This window comes from Rattus norvegicus, chromosome 7 (assembly GCF_036323735.1).
Source record: "Rattus norvegicus strain BN/NHsdMcwi chromosome 7, GRCr8, whole genome shotgun sequence".
Classification (NCBI taxonomy): domain Eukaryota; kingdom Metazoa; phylum Chordata; class Mammalia; order Rodentia; family Muridae; genus Rattus; species Rattus norvegicus.
The window spans coordinates 114,412,855-114,436,529 of record NC_086025.1 but is presented as its reverse complement, the minus strand read 5'-3'; the positions used below and the strand labels follow the sequence as shown (position 1 = coordinate 114,436,529).

Genomic DNA, 23,675 nt, shown 5'->3' with positions numbered 1-23,675 from the left:
GTGTGGTTTCCAGCCCCAGAAATGCCTTCAACGGCATCAGCTAAAAGTCCTCTCCTTACCTTCTACACCGGGAGCAGACTGCTCCTCTGGCTGTCCATCCTCAGTAGCTTCTGGGTAGCCAGAAGACCCTAGCCAGTGGACATCCCTGGAAGATTTATTTGTTATAAAAGCCATGACTCAGAACCATTGAGCCAAGAGATGTATTTAAATGGGTTTGGCCTCTCTGGCGTTTTCTCCCAGCACCTACCTGAGTTCTCTAAGCTGGGAATTCCTCCAGATTTTCAAGTGCTAGATCCACATGAACCCAGTATTCCACGTGTGCCTAGGCCGTCGGTAGAGCGGCTTTCTGTGGAAAGCTGCAGCACCTGACCTCTGCTCACTACAGACGGGCTAATGTACAGAGTCCACAGTTTCTACATCTCTAGGCTCAGGCTCCAGGACTGCCACAGGATCCTGGGGCAGCAGCCAACAGGATGAGAACCAGACTGATCTCCACCATAAATGATGTGCCCCAGTAACTTCTCGTCTACCCTGTCCCATCCTGTCCCTTCCTTTCTTAGGCTGGTCTTGACTGATATTTGAAAGTTGCTGTTGCAGAGGTGGGGAGCACAGGCTCTGTGCTCACATGCACTTGCAATTAGCCTTAAGCAGCAGGGGCTCAGTGCTGTTGAAGGAAGGATTTAGTTCTCCCAGCATCTAATGAATGCAGAAACGAGGACATTGGACTTTAAGGAACTAGAGCTCTGACACCATGTATCAAAATTAGTATTGCATTTGGCAGTCGTTCAGACTGAATTGAAAAGACTCTTGAGATCACGCAATGCAAGATTTTTGAAACAGGACATAAAATTACATCCACAGTGATTACAGCTCTGCAGAATCAAACTACGTGAAAGAAGGGCTGGAAACAGCAAAAGCATTCACTGCTCTGTTGAACTTGGTGACTGTTTTGTTTTCTAACTTTAAGTACTTGGGGTAGTGTAAGTTTTAAACACAGCCAGCAGTGTTCTGAGAGGTACGGAACAGACACAGCTGGAAGCTGGTGTGTGCCCCACTTGCCTCAGGACCCTACAGTCCCCAAGCTGCTGAGGTGGACAGCACCAGTCACGATAGCCAAAGCATGTTTTGTGGTCCTGTCCATACATAAGCTATGTCCCAGCCCTGAGAGTTTGTTGATGTGTTTTTCCATAGACCGAGGACTATTTGAAACGGAAGATCCGTTCCCGGCCAGAGAGATCAGAGCTGGTCAGGATGCACATTCTGGAAGGTATGTGAGTTTGGAGGAATTCCCCAGCTGACTGCACTTTGTGTTTTTGCACCCTCCCACTTTCTGCTATTGTCCGTCTCCTGCTAGCAGGGGCCAACTGTTGGCTTCACAGTCAGACACGTCTGTAGCTGCCAGTATCTTATGGGAGTGTGTGAGAAGCATGGAGTCACCCGGGTTGGCATGACCCTTCTTCTCCTGGGTCCACCACCCACTGGTATAAAATGGTCTCTATCTGCTGGGATGGGCTGGGATGGAGCCCTTTCTCTCCCAAACACTGTGGCTTGTTTGGGGTTCATTTGCTCATTCACTTGCTCGTTCGCTCGCCCACCCACCCACCCACCTGCATTACCCAAGAACCCGTCTGTGATGGCAGCCGCTCACCCAGCTTTCCTTTTTGTTTCTCTAGTTAGCTCTAGTATTCGTTTTCCATAGTTTTTGAAAAGGAAAGGTCTGGGCTCCAGAGAGTGGCACATATGTGCCTACTTTTTGTTTGCTTAGTTTGGGGTCACTGGGAGCCTGGAGGAGACCTTCCCAAGTCAGAACCCCAACATTTTGCCTCTGTGGCCCAGGTCTAAATGGAGCAGGGCTGTCCTTTGTCCGGTGTTCCTTTGGCTGTGCAGCGCCACCTCAGAAACCCCTCAGGTCCAGCCTGGCTGTAGCTGTCCTGGGACACTGGAAGCCAGAAACCCCTCAGGGCCAGCCTGGCTGTGGCTGTCCCAGGACACTGGAAGCCAGGCTGCACTCCTCTCCCTGGGCATGCTTTTCTCTCCCATGTAGGCTCCTGTTGCTCTAGAGGCCTAGGGCACCTTTCCTTCCATCTCTCTGAACCCCTCCTTTCCCATGTAGAGACCTCGGCTGAGCCTTCTCTCCAGGCCAAGCAGCTGAAGCTGAAGAGAGCCAGACTGGCCGATGACCTCAATGAGAAGATTGCACAGAGGCCTGGCCCCATGGAGCTGGTGGAAAAGAATATCTTGCCAGTCGAGTCTAGCCTGAAGGAGGCTCTCATTGGTGAGGAGTCTCCCACACGTGGACTGAGCGTAGGAGAGAGACAGGTTAAGGGGGAACTTTAGACAAATGGAACAGGGATTCACCAGGACGAAATGTGAGGAAGACCTCAGGGAGGCTCTTGGGAAGAAGTGGAGCCCAGGCCCAGGTCTGTCTCAGGCAGGAATAATGGGACTGCTGAGGGCCTGGTGTTTACCCACACACTCACGCATCTGCGCGCACACACACACCGTCTCTTCAGACACTCAACAAAAGTTTCATGCCATCCTTAGACCTGAGCGTTTCCTCAGTGTGCCCATCTGCCCTTTCAGAAGAGCTCATGTCCTGCTCCAAAGTCTATTAACATCGCCTCCCGGAGGGCAGTGCTCCACCCCACCCTCCCAGCTCTGCTTCCAGGACATGGCGTGTGTGGGAAAGGGAGAAATAGCATTTGTGGTTGCCAGCCTGTGTGTGGTCTCCATCCTGTCGGCATGACTTTCTTAAGGATGGGCCCAGCTCAGTGTGAAGGAGAGCTTATCTGGGCTGGATCACCCTTATGTGCTTGGCCTCACCCTGTTACTTTCTCTGAGTAGGTCCCCATGCTGGGAATAAGAAAACTCTGTTTGTAAGATTGGCATGAACTATAGCAACAGGTGAGGGAACAGAAGGGCAAGCCCCACCCTCCCATTCCTAGCCCATCAGCACAGCCAGCCAGTGAGAGAGAAGCTTGGATGTTCCTCCTTGGTTCCGTGGCTGTAGAAAGCCTCAGGTCACAGCTAAAGAGGAAGAGGCTGTGGGCTTGTTCCCCTTTTTATCTGAGGTCCCCCCACATACACATCTTCCCCTGGCTGTGGAGGCAGTGGTTGTGACATGCCTCTTGACATATCCTCCTAGCCTGTGTTTCCGTCTTTCCTCCACTGCCACTGCCATTCCCAGCTGGGGCCCTTGTCCCTGCCTCTGCCTTTTTCCAGCCGACTCTGACAGCTCTGTCAGAGTGTGGTTCTGGGCCAGTCAGGGCACTCAGGGCATTGGGTTGTCCTGGCATATCTGCTGCCCGGGCGCTAGGTCTTGGCTTCATGGACCTTTGAATAAGGGCATAATTTCACTGACCCCAGGTACCTGTGAGGTGGGTAGCCCTTTCCAGGGACCCTTCCTCCATAGCCTCAGAGCCTTAGACTGTTGTGGCCTCTGGGAACTGAACCCTAAGGAGGAATTGGGGTCACTTGTTGTCACCATGGTCTGTCAGCAGCAGGCTCATGGCCTTCACCGTGTAAAAAGCCAGACCTTGTAGCTCCTGGCAAGCCTGTTCCAGGATGCTGACTGCTTCTGAGCTCTGCACCAAGGCAGACGCTCGCTTGGTTCTCTATACTGTGCACCTCTTGGACATGGGGCTGGGTGCTGACAGCCCTTCCTGCCCACCTTCCTGTGTGCTGGCTGCAGGAGTCTTACACTGGCTTTGCATTTCAGTGGGCCAGGTGAATTACCCAAAGGTAGCAGACAGTTCCTCCTTTGACGAGGACAGCAGCGATGCCCTGTCTCCTGAGCAGCCTGCCAGCCATGAGTCCCAGGGTTCAGTGCCATCACCCTTGGAGTCCCGGGCCAGCGATCTACTTCCTAGTGCCACCTCCATATCACCCACTCAGGTGAGATTACCTCTTAGCTTCTTCCTCACACCTGCCAAGGCTGCCCAGAGTCTGGCTTCTGTCCTGGGCAGGATGGGCAGTCCCTGCTATGTGTATGAGGGGTGTGTGTGTGTGACCCTCATTTCAGAGGCCAACAATGGACCCAGTTTAGTAGCCCAAGTGTAAGGAGAAGCTGGGTTGGGGTCCTACCACCCTGGCCACACACTCTGACTGGCTCTCCTAGCTGGCTACTCATCCAAGTACACTCAGTTCAGAGATGTGGCTGTTACACCCCCTCTGCCCTCCGACCATGAGGATGGTGGGGCAGGATAGATCAACTCCATTTGGGGATGCCAGGGTCCTTATTTCTCCGCTCCCTACCTCCCAGGTTCTTTCTCAGCTCCCAATGGCTCCGGATCCTGGAGAGACGCTTTTCCTGGCAGAGCAGCCTCCTCTGCCTCCCCCGCCTCTGCTGCCCCCCAGCCTAACCAGTGGAAGCATCGTCCCCACTGCCAAGCCCGCGCCCACACTCATCAAGGTATTTTCTGCCAGCAGCTGTCCTCCCTTCCCTGGGATTTGAAATCCTGCGCTGGTGTCATTCTAACTGTGGGAACAACTCCAAGGGGTGGGCGTGTTCATCTTCCATCAGTCAAGACCTGACCCAAGGTGATCTGGGCACTTCTTCTCATCTCTGCATTGCCGTGGTGACGCTGACGTACTGTCATAGCCCATGGAACCCCGTCTTAGCCTGTTTTTGTGGTTAGGAACACACTACCACAGCCTAGATAGAGATGACAGAAAAAGAGGCTTGGGTCAGGGAAATGGCTCTCACTGGGATGAGGCACTTGCTGCCAAGTCTGACATCCTGAGGTTGGTCCTCCTGATGTCTGTACTTACAGACTCCTTAAGTTGTCTTCTCACCTGCACATACACACTGTAACGTACAAACACAAACACACAGACACACATCACAGCCCAAGACTGTCCAAGTTCTCTTCCAGTATTCACTGAGTACTCAATTGCCTGGGGGCCTCCTGTCTGTCTACAGTGTTCCCAATGACCCTCCTCCCCTGGCCAGCAGCCTCTCCTCCCGCCACAGGCCTCTTCAGTGGGTACTGCGCTGTCTTTACAGCCCATGGATGTCATAGATGTCCCCAGCCTTTCTTTAACTCTCTTCACACTAGCTGGCCTCTTCTGACCATACGTTTAACAGCGTTCCTTGCCGGTGCACTCCTCACCAGCTTATATTCCGCTCTCTGGTGCCAGCAGTAGGCTGAACCCCATCCCCTCCTGGGTCCTGGCTTCCTACCGGCTTCCCTTTTCCTACTTCTTCTCCCTTAGAATCAGGCTCCCATACCTTCTACCTTTGTCTACTCAGAACGTCTAGGCTCCCCCGGCACCCTCTGATTATTGCCCACATCTACCTCTGCCTGCCCCAAGAGCAGTGCTCTCTCCATGGCCCACTGACCTTTCTTGGATGTGGCCAGAGTCTTGCCCACCCAGCAGGCCTTATTAAGGTTGTGTCGGCTGGGAGCCTATGGGCACACACAGAAGATTGTGGCCCCCTGGGCTGGATCAAGAACAAAGTCACTGTGCAGCCTTGGGCAAGCGACTTCTGAGCGTGTTTCCAAGTTGCTATGACACTTCCTTTCTGGGTGGGACTCTTCAGAGGCCATATGGTCCCTTTGAGCATGGTCGGCTGTAGCTTGGCCTCTTTGTTTTATGTTGCTCAAAGTCATGTGACACCTGTACAGATCCTTCTGATTGGTCCTTCCTCCAGCCTGCCATGTCTGTCAGAGTCGAGGTGGGCGCTTCTCAGATGTTGGGTGTGAGCCTAGGTGGCGCCTCCTTGACACACTGTCTCATGTTCCCTCAGCAAAGCCAACCGAAGTCTGCGAGCGAGAAGTCACAGCGCAGCAAGAAGGCCAAGGAGCTGAAGCCAAAAGTGAAGAAGCTCAAGTACCACCAGTACATCCCCCCGGACCAAAAGCAGGACAAGGGGGCGCCTGCCATGGACTCTTCCTACGCCAAGATCCTGCAGCAGCAGCAGCTCTTCTTGCAGCTGCAGATCCTCAACCAGCAGCAGCAGCAGCAGCAGCAGCAGCATTACAACTACCAGGCCATCCTGCCCGCCCCTCCCAAGTAGGAGCACAAATCCCCGGGCTTTTTGGGCTCTTTACTCGGGCCACTGCCTGCACAGGTTAGGAGGTACTGAAACCATGTGTTTCTGTCTTGCCTCAGGCCCTCGGGTGAGACTCCCGGAAGCAGTGCCCCCACCCCATCACGCAGTCTCTCCACCAGTAGCAGCTCTAGCTCAGGCACCCCAGGGCCCGGTGGGCTGGCCCGTCAGAACAGCACTGCCCTGGCTGGCAAACCAGGAGCCCTGCCGGCCAACCTGGATGACATGAAGGTAGGTGGCTGACCCCGCCTCCCCCATGAGGGATAAGGGGCAGGTTTTAGGCAGGGATGGTAATGGCCCGTGACCACAAGATGGGAAGGCAGAGCAGGTTCTAGATCTGGTCTGCTCTGAAAGGAGCACTTAGAGCCTTCTGGAAGGCCTCTCAGGCTCGTGGTCCTAATCTCAGTCCTTGTGTGTGCATGTGGGGCGGGGGGCAAATCTCACAGTCTCTGTTATCCCATGGCAGTCAGTCTGTGAGTAGCAGCAGGGTTGCTCCCTCTGGGAGAAGAGCAGGCAGGGCTGTCGGTCTCGCCCACCTCCACTCTGCCGGTCAGTACCAGCAGCTCAGCCTGGACTCAGCCTGTTTTCTCTGTCACTGATCAGAAGGTGGGATAGGCCAAAGTCTTCTTGAACATTTGTCCTCCAGTGTCCTCCTGGATCCCCCAGCAAGACTACATTCATGAGGGTGTTGGGCTGATGGACTCCAGGGGACTTAAGTCCTATCCTTGCCGCTCAGTAGCTTTATGACCTCAAGGGTACATTACTCTGTGAGCTTTTCCAGTGTAGCCAAGGAAGAAACTGAGCTCCAAGCACCATGTGGGGCTGCGGGGAATACTCTAGGGGAGGGGCTTGCAGGGTAAAAGACTCAGGGAGTCATCTGGAATGGCCAGATGAAGGCCCAGCTTACACACTGCTAGCCTCCTACCTTTCATAGCCTGTCCTTTAACCCAGCCACACAACACCCGTGTCCACAAGACCGGTGCCCGGCTGCTCTAACTCTCAACCCCTACAGGTGGCAGAGCTGAAGCAGGAGCTGAAGTTGCGGTCGCTGCCCGTCTCAGGCACCAAGACAGAGCTGATTGAGCGCCTGCGTGCCTACCAAGACCAAGTCAGCCCAGCTCCAGGAGCCCCCAAGGCCCCTGCCACCACCTCTGTCCTGTCCAAGGCTGGTGAGGTAGTGGTCGCCTTCCCTGCGGCCCTGCTGAGCACAGGGTCAGCTCTTGTAACAGCAGGCCTTGCACCAGCTGAGATGGTGGTGGCCACAGTAACCAGCAATGGCATGGTGAAGTTTGGCAGCACAGGCTCCACACCCCCCGTGTCTCCCACCCCTTCAGAGCGCTCACTGCTCAGCACGGGTGATGAGAATTCCACACCTGGGGATGCCTTTGGTGAAATGGTGACATCGCCGCTGACACAGCTCACCCTGCAGGCCTCCCCACTACAGATCGTGAAGGAGGAGGGTGCCCGTGCTGCGTCCTGCTGTCTGAGCCCTGGTGCACGGGCTGAGCTGGAGGGACTGGACAAGGACCAGATGCTGCAGGAGAAGGACAAGCAGATTGAGGAGCTGACCCGAATGCTCCAACAGAAGCAGCAGCTGGTTGAGCTGCTACGGCTACAGCTGGAGCAGCAGAAGCGGGCCCAGCAGCCAGCCCCAGCCAGCAGCCCTGTGAAGCGGGAAAGTAGTTTCTCCAGTTGCCAGCTGAGCTGCCAGCCCCAGGGCGCTGCCCGTGCCTTTGGCCCTGGCCTAGTAGTTCCCACCACTAACCATGGAGATGCTCAGGCTCCAGCCCCCGAGTCCCCACCTGTGGTGGTAAAACAGGAAGCTGGGCCACCTGAGCCAGATCTGGCCCCTGCCTCTCAGCTGCTCTTGGGCTCGCAGGGCACCAGCTTCCTCAAGAAGGTCAGCCCTCCTACCCTGGTCACTGACTCTACAGGAACTCACCTCATCCTCACTGTGACCAACAAGAGTGCAGATGGCCCTGGCCTGCCCACGGGGAGCCCCCAACAGGTAGCTGAGGCATAGGGACAGGCTGGGGTGGCATGCCTGGGTGGAGAATGAACCCTGTCTTGTGCAGGCTGTATCATCAGACTTGGGACCTGGCTTCCTAAAGGGGCTTCCTTGAGGCCTGGTGTTCTGTCACCCTCACGGCCTCACACTTACCCCATTCAGTATCTCCTCTTTCCTATCCATGAGAACGCCCAGAAGTTCCTTAGCCAGCAGCAAAGCTGTTCCTGTGGGCAGTGAAGGTTCCTTCCCCACCCTGGCAGATTTGGAGTCTGGCCTTGTCCCTACCCCCACCACCAACCGTTTCTCCCATTCGCCCATCCAGCCCTTGTCCCAGCCTGGTTCTCCAGCCCCTGGTCCACCTGCCCAGATGGACCTGGAGCACCCACCTCAGCCTTCATTTGCAACCCCCACGTCTCTGCTGAAGAAGGAGCCGCCTGGGTATGAAGAGACTGTGACTCAGCAGCCTAAGCAGCAGGTGAGGATCCTAGGAGCAGGGGTGCCGCAAGCCAGATTAAGGCACGCACTTCCCTGACAACCAGAGTTCCAGCCTCATGACCCACATGGTGGAAGGAGAGAACCGATTCCTGCACTGTCTTCTGACCTCCACATATGGCATGTGCTCACACATGTACAATAAACCAACATTTCAAGGCAGTAGGCCAAGCCCCACAGGGGTTGGGCTTCAGAAGCAGGTCCGTGAGGAGCGTGGGAAACATCCAGTACAAACACGGCAGAAGCACAGGCTAGGGTGGGCACCTGAGCTTAGATGGTGTCTGGTGCCATTCTGGACTCTCATGTTCTTTTCTGTTTCTGTCCCACAGGAAAATGGCTCCTCCAGTCAGCACATGGATGATCTGTTTGATATTCTTATTCAGAGTGGAGGTAAAGCCCTATCCCCTGTCTCCCTCACAGGTCGGCTACTTGTTTCAGAGCAGCAGGCCTGACAGGCACACTCCTTTGACATACAGTCCTTGACTGCTTGTCCCACAACTGCTTGACAAAAACCTTACAGCCCTGCAATTAGGTGAACATAACCTGCATTTCTACAGCGTGTGGGGCAGAGCCATCCAAGGACCTGGGCAGCTGCATTGCACCAAGGGCCAGGGCAGCCCCAAGAAGGAAGAGGGCAGAAGAGCTGGGGACACAGCCCCCAGGCAGCAGGGTGTACACAGCCTAGAACAGCATGGTCTGACAGGGTCTTCACTGCTGTGGTGATTGTGGCTATGCAGGAAGGAAGGACGATGACAGCAGTGAACTGGAGAGAGCAGCCAGGGAGCAGTGCGTGGTGCTCAGCAGATCTCAGGCCTAAGGGGGACAGCTGGTGCTGGCTCTGCCATGGAGCCTGAGTGTCCTCTGATGAGTACAGGTAGTTTAACTAGAGTCCAGAAGAACCCAGGCCTCAGCAGCCACTATGTCCAGAACAAACACCATCGGGGAAGCGGGAGGTACTGCTTGAAGGAGTGGCAACCACTGAAATCTGGTGTCTAAGGATGGCAGGGAAGCGCAGCTAGAGTACTGGATATCCCCCAAGGGACACTTGAGGATGCCAGAAAGGGGCAGATGGTGGCATCTGGGAAGCAATGAGCTACACAGGCAAGAATAGATGACCAGGGATGAGAGACATGGAGGGTTTGTATAACGCTTTATTGTGACAGTTGTATTAAGTGTGTTGGCATTATGTCACTATCTACATCTCAAACATTTTCATCTTCCTAAACTAAACCCTGGACACCTTAGATGGACTGTCCTGTATGTGGACCCCTATGGTTTTGGTCAGCCTGTGAATAATTTTACTCAGCATGTCCTCACCCACTTGTCTATTATTAGACACGTGGACTGTGTGTGGAAGCAGCTGCTGTCATGTTCTCTTGGGTCCATACCCACGCTAGCTAGATCTTACTGCTTCCAAAGCTGCTGTGAGCTGTTTCACCTTTCCTTGCCATGCACATTGGTTCCACTGGCCCTACTCCCTCACCAACACTTCTGGTGCTGGGAACCTCACACAAGTTAATCTGTTCTGCGCTTCTAACCAACACCTCCAGCCCCCTATTATTCCCTGTGACTTGGCATTGCATTTCCCTAATGACCAGTGATGCCATGAACTGCTACAGCTATGTGTACATCGTTGGAGAAAGCTCCTATCCTTTGCCACTTTTTGAATACCAACATTTTACAATGTTTATACCTTCTGGGCTTATGAATTCCCTTATCAAGTCTGTGACCTGTAGATACTTCCTCCATTCGGCGTTTGGTGTGTGCATGTGTGGTTTAAACCTCAACCTCATGTGTACTAGGCAAGCCCTGCACCACTCATCCACAGCTCCAGCCAAGTTGTCGGTTTTATCTCACTTAAGTCAGTAGATTTTTCTCTGGTTTGTGGTAAGGGCTGTCACTTCACTCTCTGTGCATGTTCAAACCCAGTTTCTGACCCCATTAACTGTCTCTGTTGGCAGAGATTTCAGCAGATTTCAAAGAGCCACCATCCCTACCAGGCAAGGAAAAGTCACCTCCAGCAGAAGCATATGGGCCTCCGTTAACACCACAACCCTCGCCTTTGAGTGAACTACCACAGGCTGCTCCTCCACCAGGTTCCCCCACGCTCCCAGGGCGCCTTGAAGACTTCCTGGAGAGCAGCACAGGGCTGCCCCTGCTGACAAGTGGGCATGAGGGACCAGAACCCCTTTCCCTCATTGATGACCTCCACAGCCAGATGCTGAGCAGCTCTGCCATCCTGGACCATCCCCCATCCCCCATGGACACCTCTGAATTGCACTTTGCTCCTGAGCCCAGCAGTGGTATGGGCCTGGACCTGGCTGTTGGCCACCTGGACAGCATGGACTGGCTGGAGCTGTCATCTGGTGGCCCTGTGCTCAGCCTGGCTCCCCTCAGCACCACAGCCCCCAGCCTCTTCTCGATGGACTTCCTGGATGGCCACGACTTGCAGCTCCACTGGGATTCCTGCTTGTAGCCCTCTGACTCAGACATGGGCTAGGGAAGGGTCAGAAGTTGGGGAGCCACAGAACCATAACCAGTGTGCGATCCCTGTGACTGTGAGCCTTGACAATCACAGTCCCTAGAGGCTGCAGCAGAAACCCTGTACTTGGCTCAGGCTCACCCTGGGCAGTGGGCATAAGCTGTCAAGAAACCACTCTGGGCCCATGCTGAGGTTTTGGGAGGCTGGCCAGAGCCAGTTCAATTCGACCTCCTTTTCTGAGGTCAGAGGTGCACATCTGGGTGAAGTTTTAAACTTGCCCAGGTGGGCTTAGAGCCAACTCGCCTTCCAAGTCTCCCATTCCTTCACTGCGAGGAAGAAACTAGCCAGGCCTCTACTCACCCATTCCCTATTCAGCCAGTCCCAGGACCCGGCACTCTGCCATTTTAGTCTTGGTGTATAGTATAACCAGTGGTTGGTGGCAAAAACCTGTATAGATGTACATATCTCTATATTATTATATATCAACTTACATATATACATATATTTTTAGGGGTGGTGGGAAATGGGTGTGGCTACCTCCACCTGCTTTCACGTGTAAGAAGCCTGAAGGGCTGCTTAGGGCTTGATACAGGGTCATTGTGAGAAGTGTGCACCATGACTCAGGACTCAACCTGGCATGCAGCCACCCAGGCCCATCCCACACATGTATGTGACATGTAGACAGACACCTGCCATTGCCTACACGCTACCCTGCCCTGCTTCCTGGCTCTGTAGTGCCACAAGGGTAGAGGTGCGTCCCGACCCTCCTCTAGGAGCTCTCCGCCCACCACATTCCATCCCACCTCCTCACTGTAGTAGCCACCTTGGCCTGGGAGTGGGAGTGGGGTGGGTCAGTGCATCTACTGGGGGCTGAGAGGTACCTTCTGCCCAACACCAGCCTTGTTCTGTCCTGACTCAATACAGAGAAGGGATAGAGCCATCAAAAGCAGTGCTGGGACAAAGGTGGGGAAGCTGTGTGAACTTTTTAAAATAAAACAAAAACACTGACTTGCCAGTCTGCTGTATTTGCTCCATCAGGGTTGAGAAGTGTGGCTGGGGTCCTGGGTCTTTTCCATGCTGGCATCTAGAGGCCACAAAGTGGGCCCTAATTGCATCAGGTGGACTTGAGCTAAACATCCAGGAGTCAGACCATTTCAGGTGGAATAGCCTTTGTGGAATGCAGGGCTTGGCTCAACAAAAGATGGGAGTCTTGCTCTCACAAAAAGATTTATTTACAGTAAAGGTCGAGGGGCCTTTGTCTGCTGTTAGCCTACGCACTTCCTGAGCAGCATAGGTGTGTGTGGCTTTCTGCTGCTTCACGTGGTTTTTGGTTCATACACCATATGGCTGGCACCCAGGGCTTCCTTAAGGACTCTGGCAGGACACCCCCAGGACCATATTAAGGAGAGCAGCTGACCTGGCCACCAGTATATGCTTTTGCCAACTGCGGGAGCCTCAACAGGGGAGGCCCAGACATTGATCATGGGTCCTGAGTAAGCTCTGGGGTGTCTTTCCCTGAACCTCCTAGCTTGAGGAGGAAGGCCTGAGGCTGGCCAGGGCTCTGCCTTCTTTCTCTGGAAGGGAGGAGCCTGCCAGGCAGTCTATGATGGGTAGGCCTGGGAGCCACAGAGCAGCTAGAAGGAGCATCATCCATCTATGTCCCAGCTGAAGAGATGGTGCTTCACCAGCATGTCCTGAACACCCTCCTTCAGTGGCTGCTTCTCCTCCTGCGCACAGAACAGCCCTAGTCATGGGCAGGAACCACCCTGGAACCACAGGTCACTTCTTCAGCCCAGATTGCACCACAGCCCTCCTGGCAAATCCAATGCCAGGACCAACCAAACCACATACTCACCTCTCTCTTAGCGGGGAGCTCCCAGTCCTGGGAGAGGCTGAAGGCAAAGCAGCAGAGGACACTGGGGACCAAAGAACAGCCTGTGCTCATGCTGGGCTCGTCTGCCAACCTGCCAGCCTCCTTTACCAGCAAGTTCTAAGCCCTGCAGAGCTGCCTACTCACCGGAGCTCACACTTGATCTGGACCCAGCCAGGGCTGCGCAGGAAGGACCAGGGCTGGTACCACTTCTCCACGGTGGGCAGGCTGGAGCAGAGTACCTCTAGCCACAGGTGTAGGACCTGCTCACTGAGAACCAGCAAGGATGAGGCCAGGGCCTGGAGGACCTCAACTTCCAACAACCCCTTCCCAGGAGCTCCCGAGCACCCTCTACAGAAAGGTCCAGGAGACCCAGAATCCCTGAGGACCTCCCATGCACACTGGCCCTGCCCTGTGGGGTACCCTTTGAAGGAAGGTCCCTCCTCTACACTTACTTGAGCCCCACACAGATAAGTGAACGGAGTTTGACATCCATCTGTGCGTGTGCTGCATCATGGGTCACATTCACAGACTGCACGGCCTGAGAAGAGCACACTGTCACTTAAGTGCCAAGTGGCTGGCCAGAGAGATCTTAAGAGTGCGCAGGTAACTTACCCGGTACAGCAGCTCTTCAGGGGTCAGGACTTTGCCGTCTTCATCCAACCTGCAGGAACAAGAGTGCCATCACTGGCTGCCGCCATCACTGGCTGCCGTGCTGGACACTGGCAGGCTTAACACAGGCAGTGCGTATGTACCTGTAGGTCTTACAGAGCACCAGGCGGGAGTACACAGAATCAAAGTCTCTCTCGACTTCCCGGCCTGCTGCCTGCGGTGGACAAGACACAGTGAGTATGAGGACATGCCACTGCCCTACCAGCTCCTTCCACCTCCTCCAGGAACCGGGGAAAGGTCAGGTGAGCACCACGGGTCCTGTAGTGCTGAGACTGAGAAGGCACAGGGACCAACGCTGATTACCTCCTCAATAAACAGCCAGGGGTGGCAAGCACCCCCAAGCAAGGATGGCTTCTTCAATCCATGTTCAAATAGGGCCTTGAGGGCTGGGCAGAGGGTCCCTCGCACGAGGTCTGTTACTCCTTCAGTCACAGAGTCATCCCCCGCAATGGAGTACTGATGGAGAGAACATTTGAGAAGCGCTAGCCTGACACCTACAGCCAGCCACCCTCTCCTGTCATCCTGGCAGCTGCCACAAGCCTGGGCTCACTTGGGACATGGACCTGGTAGGATGTGCCCACAACTAGGGGTTGCGACAAGGAGCAGCTCCACGTTCTTACCTCTTTACTTCGCTCATCCAGGACCTCCACAAACTTGGCTGGAAACCAGCCTGTGGGGGGAAGCAGCTATGTGGGGAGCAGTAGCAGCTGTGCCAACCCTTCTCCCCAAGGTCCAAGAACAAAGGGCTCCCAAACCGCCCAGAACCTTCAGGCAGGCCAGACATGCCAAGAAGACCAAGAGGAAAGAAAAGCCCCGCACCCCAAGGTCAGGGGTCCAAACCGCCCAGAACCTTCAGGCAGGCCAGACATGCCAAGAAGACCAAGAGGAAAGAAAAGCCCCGCACCCCAAGGTCAGGGGTCCGCGGTTGCGCAGGCCATGAAAAGGAAGGACTAGGCAGAGCCAAGGCTCTCCCTTGCCAGCCTGCAGCAGACAAAAGCCCTCACCTCTCAGGCCGTTCAGCTCACCCACCCAGCAGTGCTCATCCTTCTGAGAAATGATCTGCAGGAGAGAACAGGCCGGGGCTCAGGGCCTGCACAAAGCAGGCTGCTCAGTGCCCACCAGGCTGAGACCAAAACTGTTCAGCAGCATCAGCTGGCTGCAGGGAAGGTGGGGAGGAGGCAGCAGGAAGCATGCATGCTAGGTCCCCACACACCGTGATGATGTCATTTTTGCGGAAGCCTAGCTCGTCATCGTCATGACGCTCAAAGTCCAGCAGGGCCTTGGCCCGGCGCCGGTGGCTGCGTAAGCATGCCACATAGTTCTCATGGTCCCGCTGGTGGCTCTCCATGCTGTAGTCTGGCGTCAGCTCCTGCCAGAAAGGAAAGGCCCACAGTGAAGGAGAAGCCTCAGTGCCAAGAATGGGCTAGAAAAGGAGAGCCCCAAGTTGAGGGGAGCCTGCCACTCACCACACTACAGTTCTTGGGGTCTGTGCACTGGAAGTGGCGTGCCACACGTAAAATGGCTTCACGAAGGTCAGCTACCAGCTCTGTTTGTTTGATGTTCTTTGCCTTGAGAGCTTCTAGGTCATCCTCTCCTGAGAGACATAGTAACTGGCATAGTAACTGGTCCTGCCCACCTCCATGCCCCACTCAGAGGCACACAGTACCTGCTCCTGCCCAACCTCTAGAAGAGCCAAAACAGACCCACACTTGGGCTCACCAAAGAGCAGGGAGGTGATGCCAGACTTTCTCCGCTGGGTCCTTCGCCGTACAACCTGTGGAGAGGACAGCCAATCAGCAGTGGGCAAAGTAGCCACGCAGAAAGGGCAGACACTAACTTGCTAGTGCCTGTGCTTTCTAATGGCTGAAGCGGACTCTGAGATCAAGGCAGTTCTTCAGCTCAGGCTATGGATGGTGCCCCACTCTTAAACTACCCAGTTCAGGGTTCAGGAATGCATGTTACCAAGGAAGCCTGCATTACCCCCTAGTGGCCGTCTGATGGTCTAACTGGGTCTTTGCAGGCACAGGCTGGGCTGGTGAGCTGGACTGTGGCTCAGTAGGGAAAGGCTAGTCTGCTCCCCCACGCCCCTTCAATCATGGCTTTCTTGAGATCTCCATGATTTGTCAAAGACAGGGCCTCCCTACTCAGCCCACCTGAGAGAGGCTGGTGGTGGTGCTCGTCCCCAGGGTCTGGCCTTGGTCTGCAATGAGGTAGGCCAGATGCTTGCGGCGCTGGGTCTCCACAGCCACATCAGTGAGGGAGCCAGCCAGCTGCATGGCCTCCCCCAGCAGCAGCTCTGCATCATCCATCTGGGCAGGGATGTCCGACAGCGTGTTGAAGATGGACGCTGAGTTCTCCGACTGTATCAGCTCTTCCTCCTGGGAGCGGGAGAGTACGGGAGCATAGCGCTGGCACCCTCCTCAGAAACCTGTGCCCACCCACACTCAGGACTTCTCTCAGGCAACACTGTGATGAAGACTGGACTACTGCAGTGCGTCCCCAGAGGAGGACACCAGGGCTACCGTATTTGGTGCGTGTGCTTTCCTGATGTCTAGAAGCACCTTAAGGCGCAGCATGCCCAGCGTAGTCTGGAACAACACCAGGGAGCCCTCGTAGAAGAACAGGTCCCAGATGCGCAGCAGCAGTCTGATGTGCACCACGCTGGCGAAGGCCGTGAGGAACCAGTGCAGCGTGATCAGAGACAGCTCTGCCAACAGACACCAACGCCACAGGGGCTGAGACCAGGCTGTGGCCTGCAGGAATAGCCTGGAAAGGTGTGGGCCAGCTCCCAAAGATCAGCACAGGGAGGGGAGGAGAAGGGAAGGGAAGGGGTGAGAATGTAAAAGACAAAAGCAATGGAAACCACATGAGCTGCCTGCAGCCTGGCCTCAGCCTCTGCTGCCTCAAAACCTCAACACTCAGAGTTGGCACTACCGTCTTAGGCTCCCTGGACCTCGGGGAAGAAGGCAGCCAGGTCTCACCAATGTCATGCTCCTGCAACAGCTTGTCTAAGCGAGGCAGGTACTGGACAATCAGGTGGCGCAGGACCCGCTGGTCAGTCTGGACACCTAGCAGGGTGGTGCTGAAGTAGGAGGCAGGCAGCAGGTCCTCAATAATGGCACACATCATCCAGAAGGCGTCCTCCTCCTCCAGGAACAGCAGGAGACAGGCAGCCACCTAGGCAGAGAGGGGAACAGGGGCTTCTGCCCAAATATTCATGGGACTCAGAAGAGGGGACCCATTCTAGGAGAGGCCCTCAGGAAAGGCTCAGGCTGGTTGAGAAGGCCACTAGGAAAAAGGGGACTCCCAGGTCAGTCCCTGCCTCCCAACCTTACAGCACCTCATGGGAAAACCTGCCTCACAAGAGGCCTGGAAAAGACCCTGGTGTACCAGTTGCCTCCCAGGCCACTCACCATGCCTGTGCCCTGGCAGTAGCCAATCTCTGGATAGAGCCAGGCCAGTGCTCGAAGGACTCTGCGCAGGCGGGGCACTCCGATGCTGTTCACATTGGCAAAGCAGGCGTTGCTGGGCATGGTACGGAGCAGGTCCTTTTCGATCTGTCAGATCCCCGCACCACCCCAAAAGACCTTGTTTGATGAAACTGTAGACTGATGCCCATGTAATAAGGCAGAGGAGCTGTGGATGGTTTGCTCTGTCCCAGGAATATTATTATAGTCCTTATTATAGTCCAGGCCAAGGCTAACCCCACCTTCTCCAGGATTAGATGCTAGCAAGTATAAAACTGAGCCCACACCTAAGAGCCCCTCTTCTGAGTCCCATGAATATTTGGGAAGAAGCCCCTGTTCCCCTCCCTGCCTAGGTGGCTGCCTGTCTCCTGCTGTTCCTGGAGGAGGAGGACGCCTTCCAGACGATGTGTGCATTACTGAGGACGGGCTGCCTGCCTCCTACTTCAGCACCCAGATCTGTATTTAAAACTTCTTGCTTCCTCATGTGGAGCTCTCCATGTCCTTCCCACACACGGGACCTTAAGGTAACTTTCCCTGCAGCCCTGAAGGACCTGGAAAGGAGCAAGCTTACTCTAGGCCACATTCATGAGTAAAGGGGCTACCCACCCTGCCGCGGAGACCAACAAGGGGCAGTCTTAGAGGTGACCTCTCCCTCGTGCCAGGGCACACAGGCTCTGCCCAGTACCCCCTTCCTGACTGGCTGGCTACCACATTACCTGTTTGGCAGCGATGGTCTCATCATTGGAGCTGTTCTTTACAATCTCACGGTAGGACAACTCAGAGTTCTTCTTCTTCTGCAGTGCCCCAGAGAGCCGCATCCACAACTGGAGGGAGAGCCCGTGTTAGCACAGTGTCTCCTGTGACAGACCAGGGCACTCTCAACCCCCTAGGAGATCCTTGTCTTTGTGGCTGTCTTACCTGTGGCCTCATGCCATGCGGGATGCCAGCCAGCACTAGGGAACGGAGTTTCTCAGAGCGGGGGAGGGAGACTGCAATCTTGTCCCAGGTGAGATCCCCAACATCATGGTTGTGGGTAAACTCCAGGTGAGCCTGCCAACGTAGCCTCTGAGGGGGATCCTCTACCAGGGGTGTGCCTGCCATCTGGCTGCATCCAGGCTCAGAACCTTCCACCAAGAGAGCAGAGGAGGGAGGAAGATGTGTTCCTCACTCCACACTATCACGGCAGCCCAGTCTGCCCTGATGCGTTCGCATAGAGCTGTCTCGAGGCCAGGTGGCTCCTCTGAAAAGACTCCACTGCACAAAGCCTCCTGGGAGCTCTAGCTATACAGTCTTCTTAGTGCCAAGGGAGACCCGGGCAGACCCTCTACTCAAAACAGCTCAACCCAGAAGCCAGGTCTCCATCCCCCAGAGGCTCAGGGGTCTCCCTGTACCCTAAACACCAAATTCAATTGCAAATACAATGTGGCTCCTGAACTTTGTCTTTTTTATTAAATTTACTTCGTGTGTGTAGGACATGTCAGACCATGTCACGTCACTGTCAGAAATGTCTGTGGCTCAAAACTGAAGGCTTTCTAGGCTCCATCCTTGCCTCACGCCTTTCTTTTTACTCCCTCCACTCCATTTCTCCCCAGCAAAAAACCTACTCGCTCCTTGGAAGCTTTGCCCGCCTGTCACTGCTCTTCCTGTCATACTTCAGGAAGAGCAGTACTTCCCTCACCTCCACCAAGTCTCTACCAAAGTCTTCCCATCAGAAGAGCCTCACTTCACTTCCTATGAATAACTCTTTCCCTGCCCCCTTTGCTAGCCTTGGAATGGTCTTCACAGGCTTTCTTGCCCCCAGCATGCTCTATTTCTGCTTGATTACGGCCGTCCCTCCACCAGAGTGGGAGCCATCTTTGGGAACATGAAGGGAAGAAAGCACCATAACCTCACGAACCCCATGAACATACGAGGACAAAGTCTGTGGCCAGCAAACAATCTGTGATGAGTCTTGACCACAGAGCCTTCTCAGCACCCATCCTAAGCCAAGCTCTTATCCCAGCTAGCCCTAAAAACTTTAACCTTGTCAACATTACACAGAGAAAATGCCCAAGTCCTCGGTGTGCATCTTGATGGTTATCAATAAACAAATGTCAAAACCCTATTCTGCAAGCTTGTGAAAACTTTTAACTCTAAGACTCCGGTGACCTATCAACATGGATCCACCATTCTACAAAGTCCTCTGTGTCTCTCTTAACCTCAGGATTTAACTCCCATCTTCTTGCAAGTTAGAAGACCAAGGAAAACTAATGCCTGAATTAGAAATACGAGTGAAGTCGAGTGCTTCAGTTAAGGAACTGTTCCTGCTCTTCCCGAGGACAGGCTGTCACAGTTCTGGCAAACAGTCTTCCCAATAAGCACCTAGTCAGATGCTCTCTTAAAGAAAAATGGCTATGCCGAGAATGACGGCACACATTTTTAATCCCAGCAACAGAGGCAGAGGCAGCTGGATCTCTGTGAGTTCAAGGCCAGCCTGGTCAGCATAGGGAGTTTCAGGATAGCCAGGACTCTGTACAAAGGCCCTGTCTTAAAAAAGAAAAGAAAAAGGGGCTACAAAAACATCAGTGAATCTGCTGTAATATATTATGCAGCCATTAAAAATGTGTTTTTTAGCATCTTAAGTAACATAGGAAATGCCCCTGGTGTAACTTGTGATATTTTGCAGTGTCAGGGAAAGAGCACCTCAGACAGCAACAGCTTCCTCAAATTTTGGGACTATAGGGTTTTTTTAAAAATACCCCCCTCCAAGAGAAGGTTGCTATGTGTGATCTTGACATAGACCTGGAACTCACTCTTCATTTGGTTTTAATCTTCATCCCTTTCTGCACTGTTTAACTTTTCTACAATATAAATAACCAATTATTTTGTAAAGATCAATAAAATGTATCTAAAAAAAGTCAGAAGTTAAAAACAAAGCAAAAAGCCAGGTGTGGTGGAGAATGTCTTTAATCCAAGCACTAGGGAGGCAGGGGCAGGCAGATCTCTGAGTTCTGTGAGTTCCAGGGCAGCCAGGACTACACAGAGAACCCCTGTCTTGAAAAAACAAAAAATTTAGAAGTTCCCATAAACTTACATCATCCTCAAATATATTCTTGTCCTTAACTTCTTAAGTGACACCTCCCAGACCTCAGAAGTCACATGCAGAGGAATGCAAGACACGGGGCCAGAATTTCCCAAGGACATCAGCAAACACACACAAAAGGAAGCTCCATCTTACCTTCCTTGTCCACTCGGAAACCAAACTCATCATAGCAGATCTCTGGCTCTGAGGAGTCTTCCTTCTAGAAGCAGGGTAAGAAGAAGGCTTGTCTATTCTCTACTGTGAAGCAGTTCCAAAAGACGACACTCAAGTGCTGACCGCTGGAACCCACCCTGAGAAAGGCTACCCTTCTATGATGCCCTCTGGCCATCATTCAACTGCAAGGGCTGACTATGGTCATGCAGTCTCCCGTGTCTCCAGTTAGCCCTCCTCCTAGCTAGTGACCGAGTCCCACAAGAAACTACGATGTTGTCTCAAGTACTGAGTCGTGACCCTATATGAACACTGAGTGGGTCACCCATTCCCAGAAGGTAAATCCCTTCATGAAAGGCATAGTAGCATGGCAGGCTGGTCCTGGCTGTGCTAACTGTTATACCTGTGAGGATTTTGCCAGGATCTCCTGGGGCCATATGCTTGGAGTCAGGGCAGAGAAAGGGCCACTAGCAGAAGGCGTGTGGTTTCCTACAAAGACCAGAGAGAAGAACAATCAAGAAAAGCAGAAGCACCAGGCGTGATGGAAGCAAACACCGTTAATCACCCCAGCTGAGGCACATGTATTTGAGTTTGAGGCCAGCCTGGTCTACATAGTAAGTTCTCATTCCAGGCCAGCCAGGAATACTTAGTAAGATCCTACTTCAAAAAAATGAATGAGGGGCTGGGGATTTAGCTCAGTGGTAGAGCGCTTACCTAGGAAGCGCAAGGCCCTGGGTTCGGTCCCCAGCTCCGAAAAAAAGAACCAAAAAAAAAAAAAAATGAATGAATGAATGGATGGATGGATGGGTGGGTGGATGGATGGATGGATGGATGGATGAAAGAAAGGAAGGAAAGAAAGAAAAAAAGAAAAGAAAGAAAATGTGGAGGCACCCTTGAAGTGAGATATCTCTCCCTTATCCAAGGGGATCGAATGAAAAAGATTGGCTGTACAGAGTGGAACAAGGAGGCTGGTGGAGAAACCTAAAAGTGAACACTGTGGAAAACCAACAGTGTGTCCAACACAAAAACACAGATTCTTTGCCTCCTTCCCTGCTACACTGGGAGGATTCACAGGCCAGAGGAACAGAGAGCTAGAGATTTGAACAGAGAAGACAGCATGGGTCATCAACACAAGAGCCTAAAGCTCCCTCCTCCCCCTTTTCCACTTCTCTCATAGAAGATTCTTTTCAGTTGTTTGGGTTGTTTTCTGAGAAAAGATCTCATAGCCCTGTGCTCAGGCTCGGCCTCAGTGGAAGGCTGTTACGATTCAGAAGTCAGCTCCTGGTGAGTGCAGGCCTTGTTCCCACCTGACATCATGTGCTGTGGACGATGGCAGCTCTTCATAGATCTAGGCATAGATGGTCATCATTGGCATCTCTGACTGTCATGAGGCTCCTCAGGCTTCATCTGCCCTGTCAGGAAAGCAAAGGAGAGGTCATTACATACCACGCCTCTCCTGGAAGAGTTTTTTTTTGTTTTTTTTGGGGTTTTTTTGTTTTTGAGAGAAGAAACTGAACCCTACCATCAATTTCCCAGAGCCACAATATTGAGTGGATTGGGGTTTTTGTTTTGTTTTGTTTTTTATTGTTGTTAGGTTTGTAGTAGTGGTGGTGCTGGGTGTTGAACAGCCTTTATGTACCATATTCCCATTCTCATCATTTTAAAGTCTTGTCCCTTCTTTTCTGTCCTGTTTGTTCATTCATTTGTGTTTGTTTAAAGACTCAACAGTAAAAAGACTGAACAGTAAAGACACAAAAAAGCCCAATTTAGAAATAGGTAAGCAGGGCTGGAGAGATTGCTCAGTGGTTAGAGAACTGGCTGCTTTGCAGAGCTTGGGTTCCCAGCACCCACACCGCAGCTCACAGCAGGCTGTAGCTCTAGTTCTGGATCTCATGCCCTTTTCTCTGAGGGCACTGCACATATGTGATGCAGAGACATACATGCAGGCAAAACATCCACAAATTAATTAATTAGTTAATTAATTAAAAAGATGTTTGAATATACATTTCTCCAAATAAGAGAGAGAAATGGCCAATGGCAGGTGAAGGTGCCTGAGTATCGTCAGCCGCGAAGGCGATCTAACTGTGAAGGCAACTACACTACTCCACAGCCACGAGGGCTACGCTCAAACAAAAGCAGAGTGCTGGAGAGCTAACTCAGCTGATAAAGTGCTGGCCTAGAATGCATGAAACTCTTCAGTCTGAGTGCCCAGCGCTGCATGAGACTAGGTGTGGCAGTGCGCACCGGTAATCCCGGCACCAGGATGAAGAAAGGTCAAAAGTTCAAGAGAATCCTTGGCTACATGAGACCTTGTCTCAGAAAACATTTTTTACAACAGAGGGGCTGGAGAGATGGCTCAGCAGTTAAGACAGCCTCTTTCTGAGGACCTGATTTAAATTCCCAGCACTCATATCAGGCAGTTCACAATAGCCAGTAACTGCAGCTCCAGGGGATCCAATCACTTCTTCTGAACCCAAAGGCACTTACATACTTACATATATATACACATATACACATATACATAATTTCAATTTTTTCTTTTAAAAAATGTTAGCAAGAATCTGGAGAAATCAGCTAGGCAGGGTGGCACATGCCTTTAATCCCAACAGAGGCAGGTAGATTTTTGTGAGTTCCAGGCTAGCCATGGCTAAATAGTAAGACCCTGTCAGAAAAAGAAGAAAATGGGGGGGTGGGGATAAAATATGGCAGAGCAAAACATGGAGGAAAAGAGGTTGTTTAAAGTGGAGGAAATGACATCTTCTGTGGAGGGCAGAAGGGGCTGGAAGACAATTCTCAAGAGCAGTTCCCTCTCACCAGCCTCCTACTCACCTGTCACTCAGCAAACAATGACAGAGCACTGAGCCAGGCATGAACAATGAGAAAGGTCAGGCTGTGGCAGGGTAGTAGAAAATCAGATAAGAGACAAAATGAGGTGGGATGGTATCATACGGGGCATTCTGTATCAAATCCGAAAGAGCCTTTGAGAGCTGAGGTCTGAGCAAGGGCAAAGTGAAGCTAGAGACCGAGGCCTAGACTTCACTGAGGGAGGATCCAGGTCCAGGGAGCAGCCAGGGAGCTCAAAGCCTGGGGGAACAGAGTGGGAGGAAGCAACAGCAGAGGCCAAGGGCACCTCACTCTGAAGACAGGCCTTTGACCTCTATTCTCAGAGTAGAGAAGTTAGATTCTGAACAGCCACAAAGCAAAATCTGCTGGGACTGAACAATATAATATCTCCAGCTGCCCAGAAATCTATGGAGACTGAAGGATTGGAGCAGATGCCCACAGTAGGAAATGATGTGGGCTTTGCCTGGGTGCAAACACTGAGAATGGGACAGATTGTGGACACATTTTTACAGGCTGAGAGCTTCGATTGCTATTTCGTGCATGTTGCATTTATGGA

General features: G+C 53.0%; 2 protein-coding genes across 10 annotated transcripts in view; one reads left to right on the top strand and one right to left on the bottom strand.

Moving 5' to 3' along the window:
* The window catches only part of Mrtfa (myocardin related transcription factor A), a 170,114-nt gene extending 158,065 nt beyond the window's left edge, over positions 1–12,049 (top strand). The window contains 10 exon segments of the mRNA NM_001401049.1: positions 1,192–1,267; positions 2,114–2,275; positions 3,719–3,894; positions 4,262–4,411; positions 5,750–6,015; positions 6,115–6,283; positions 7,065–8,060; positions 8,383–8,535; positions 8,882–8,942; positions 10,514–12,049. Coding sequence (NP_001387978.1) covers positions 1,192–1,267; positions 2,114–2,275; positions 3,719–3,894; positions 4,262–4,411; positions 5,750–6,015; positions 6,115–6,283; positions 7,065–8,060; positions 8,383–8,535; positions 8,882–8,942; positions 10,514–11,028 — 2,724 coding nt within the window. The 3' untranslated portion in view covers positions 11,029–12,049.
* Positions 12,050–12,244: 195 nt separating this feature from the next.
* Positions 12,245–23,675, bottom strand: part of Sgsm3 (small G protein signaling modulator 3) — a 29,562-nt gene continuing 18,131 nt past the window's right edge. For 3 of the 9 annotated variants that reach the window (XM_006242096.5, XM_063263927.1, XM_063263926.1), the window contains 21 exons: positions 21,583–21,682; positions 20,679–20,764; positions 20,261–20,324; positions 17,962–18,167; positions 17,760–17,867; positions 16,990–17,133; positions 16,558–16,753; positions 16,138–16,283; positions 15,730–15,954; positions 15,296–15,350; positions 15,043–15,170; positions 14,790–14,945; positions 14,581–14,635; positions 14,197–14,246; positions 13,880–14,032; positions 13,660–13,730; positions 13,520–13,568; positions 13,360–13,445; positions 13,052–13,174; positions 12,890–12,950; positions 12,249–12,761 (listed from right to left, as the gene is read on the bottom strand). In XM_006242096.5, coding sequence (XP_006242158.1) covers positions 12,681–12,761; positions 12,890–12,950; positions 13,052–13,174; positions 13,360–13,445; positions 13,520–13,568; positions 13,660–13,730; positions 13,880–14,032; positions 14,197–14,246; positions 14,581–14,635; positions 14,790–14,945; positions 15,043–15,170; positions 15,296–15,350; positions 15,730–15,954; positions 16,138–16,283; positions 16,558–16,753; positions 16,990–17,133; positions 17,760–17,867; positions 17,962–18,167; positions 20,261–20,324; positions 20,679–20,764; positions 21,583–21,631 — 2,292 coding nt within the window. In that variant the 5' untranslated portion in view covers positions 21,632–21,682 and the 3' untranslated portion in view covers positions 12,249–12,680. Of the gene's footprint in view, positions 12,820–12,889; positions 12,951–13,051; positions 13,175–13,359; positions 13,446–13,519; positions 13,569–13,659; positions 13,731–13,879; positions 14,033–14,196; positions 14,247–14,580; positions 14,636–14,789; positions 14,946–15,042; positions 15,171–15,295; positions 15,351–15,729; positions 15,955–16,137; positions 16,284–16,557; positions 16,754–16,989; positions 17,134–17,759; positions 17,868–17,961; positions 18,168–20,260; positions 20,325–20,678; positions 20,765–21,582; positions 21,688–23,675 lie in introns of all 9 variants that reach the window. The other 6 variants (XM_063263928.1, XM_039079595.2, XM_017594989.3 and 3 more) reach the window with 4 other exon arrangements.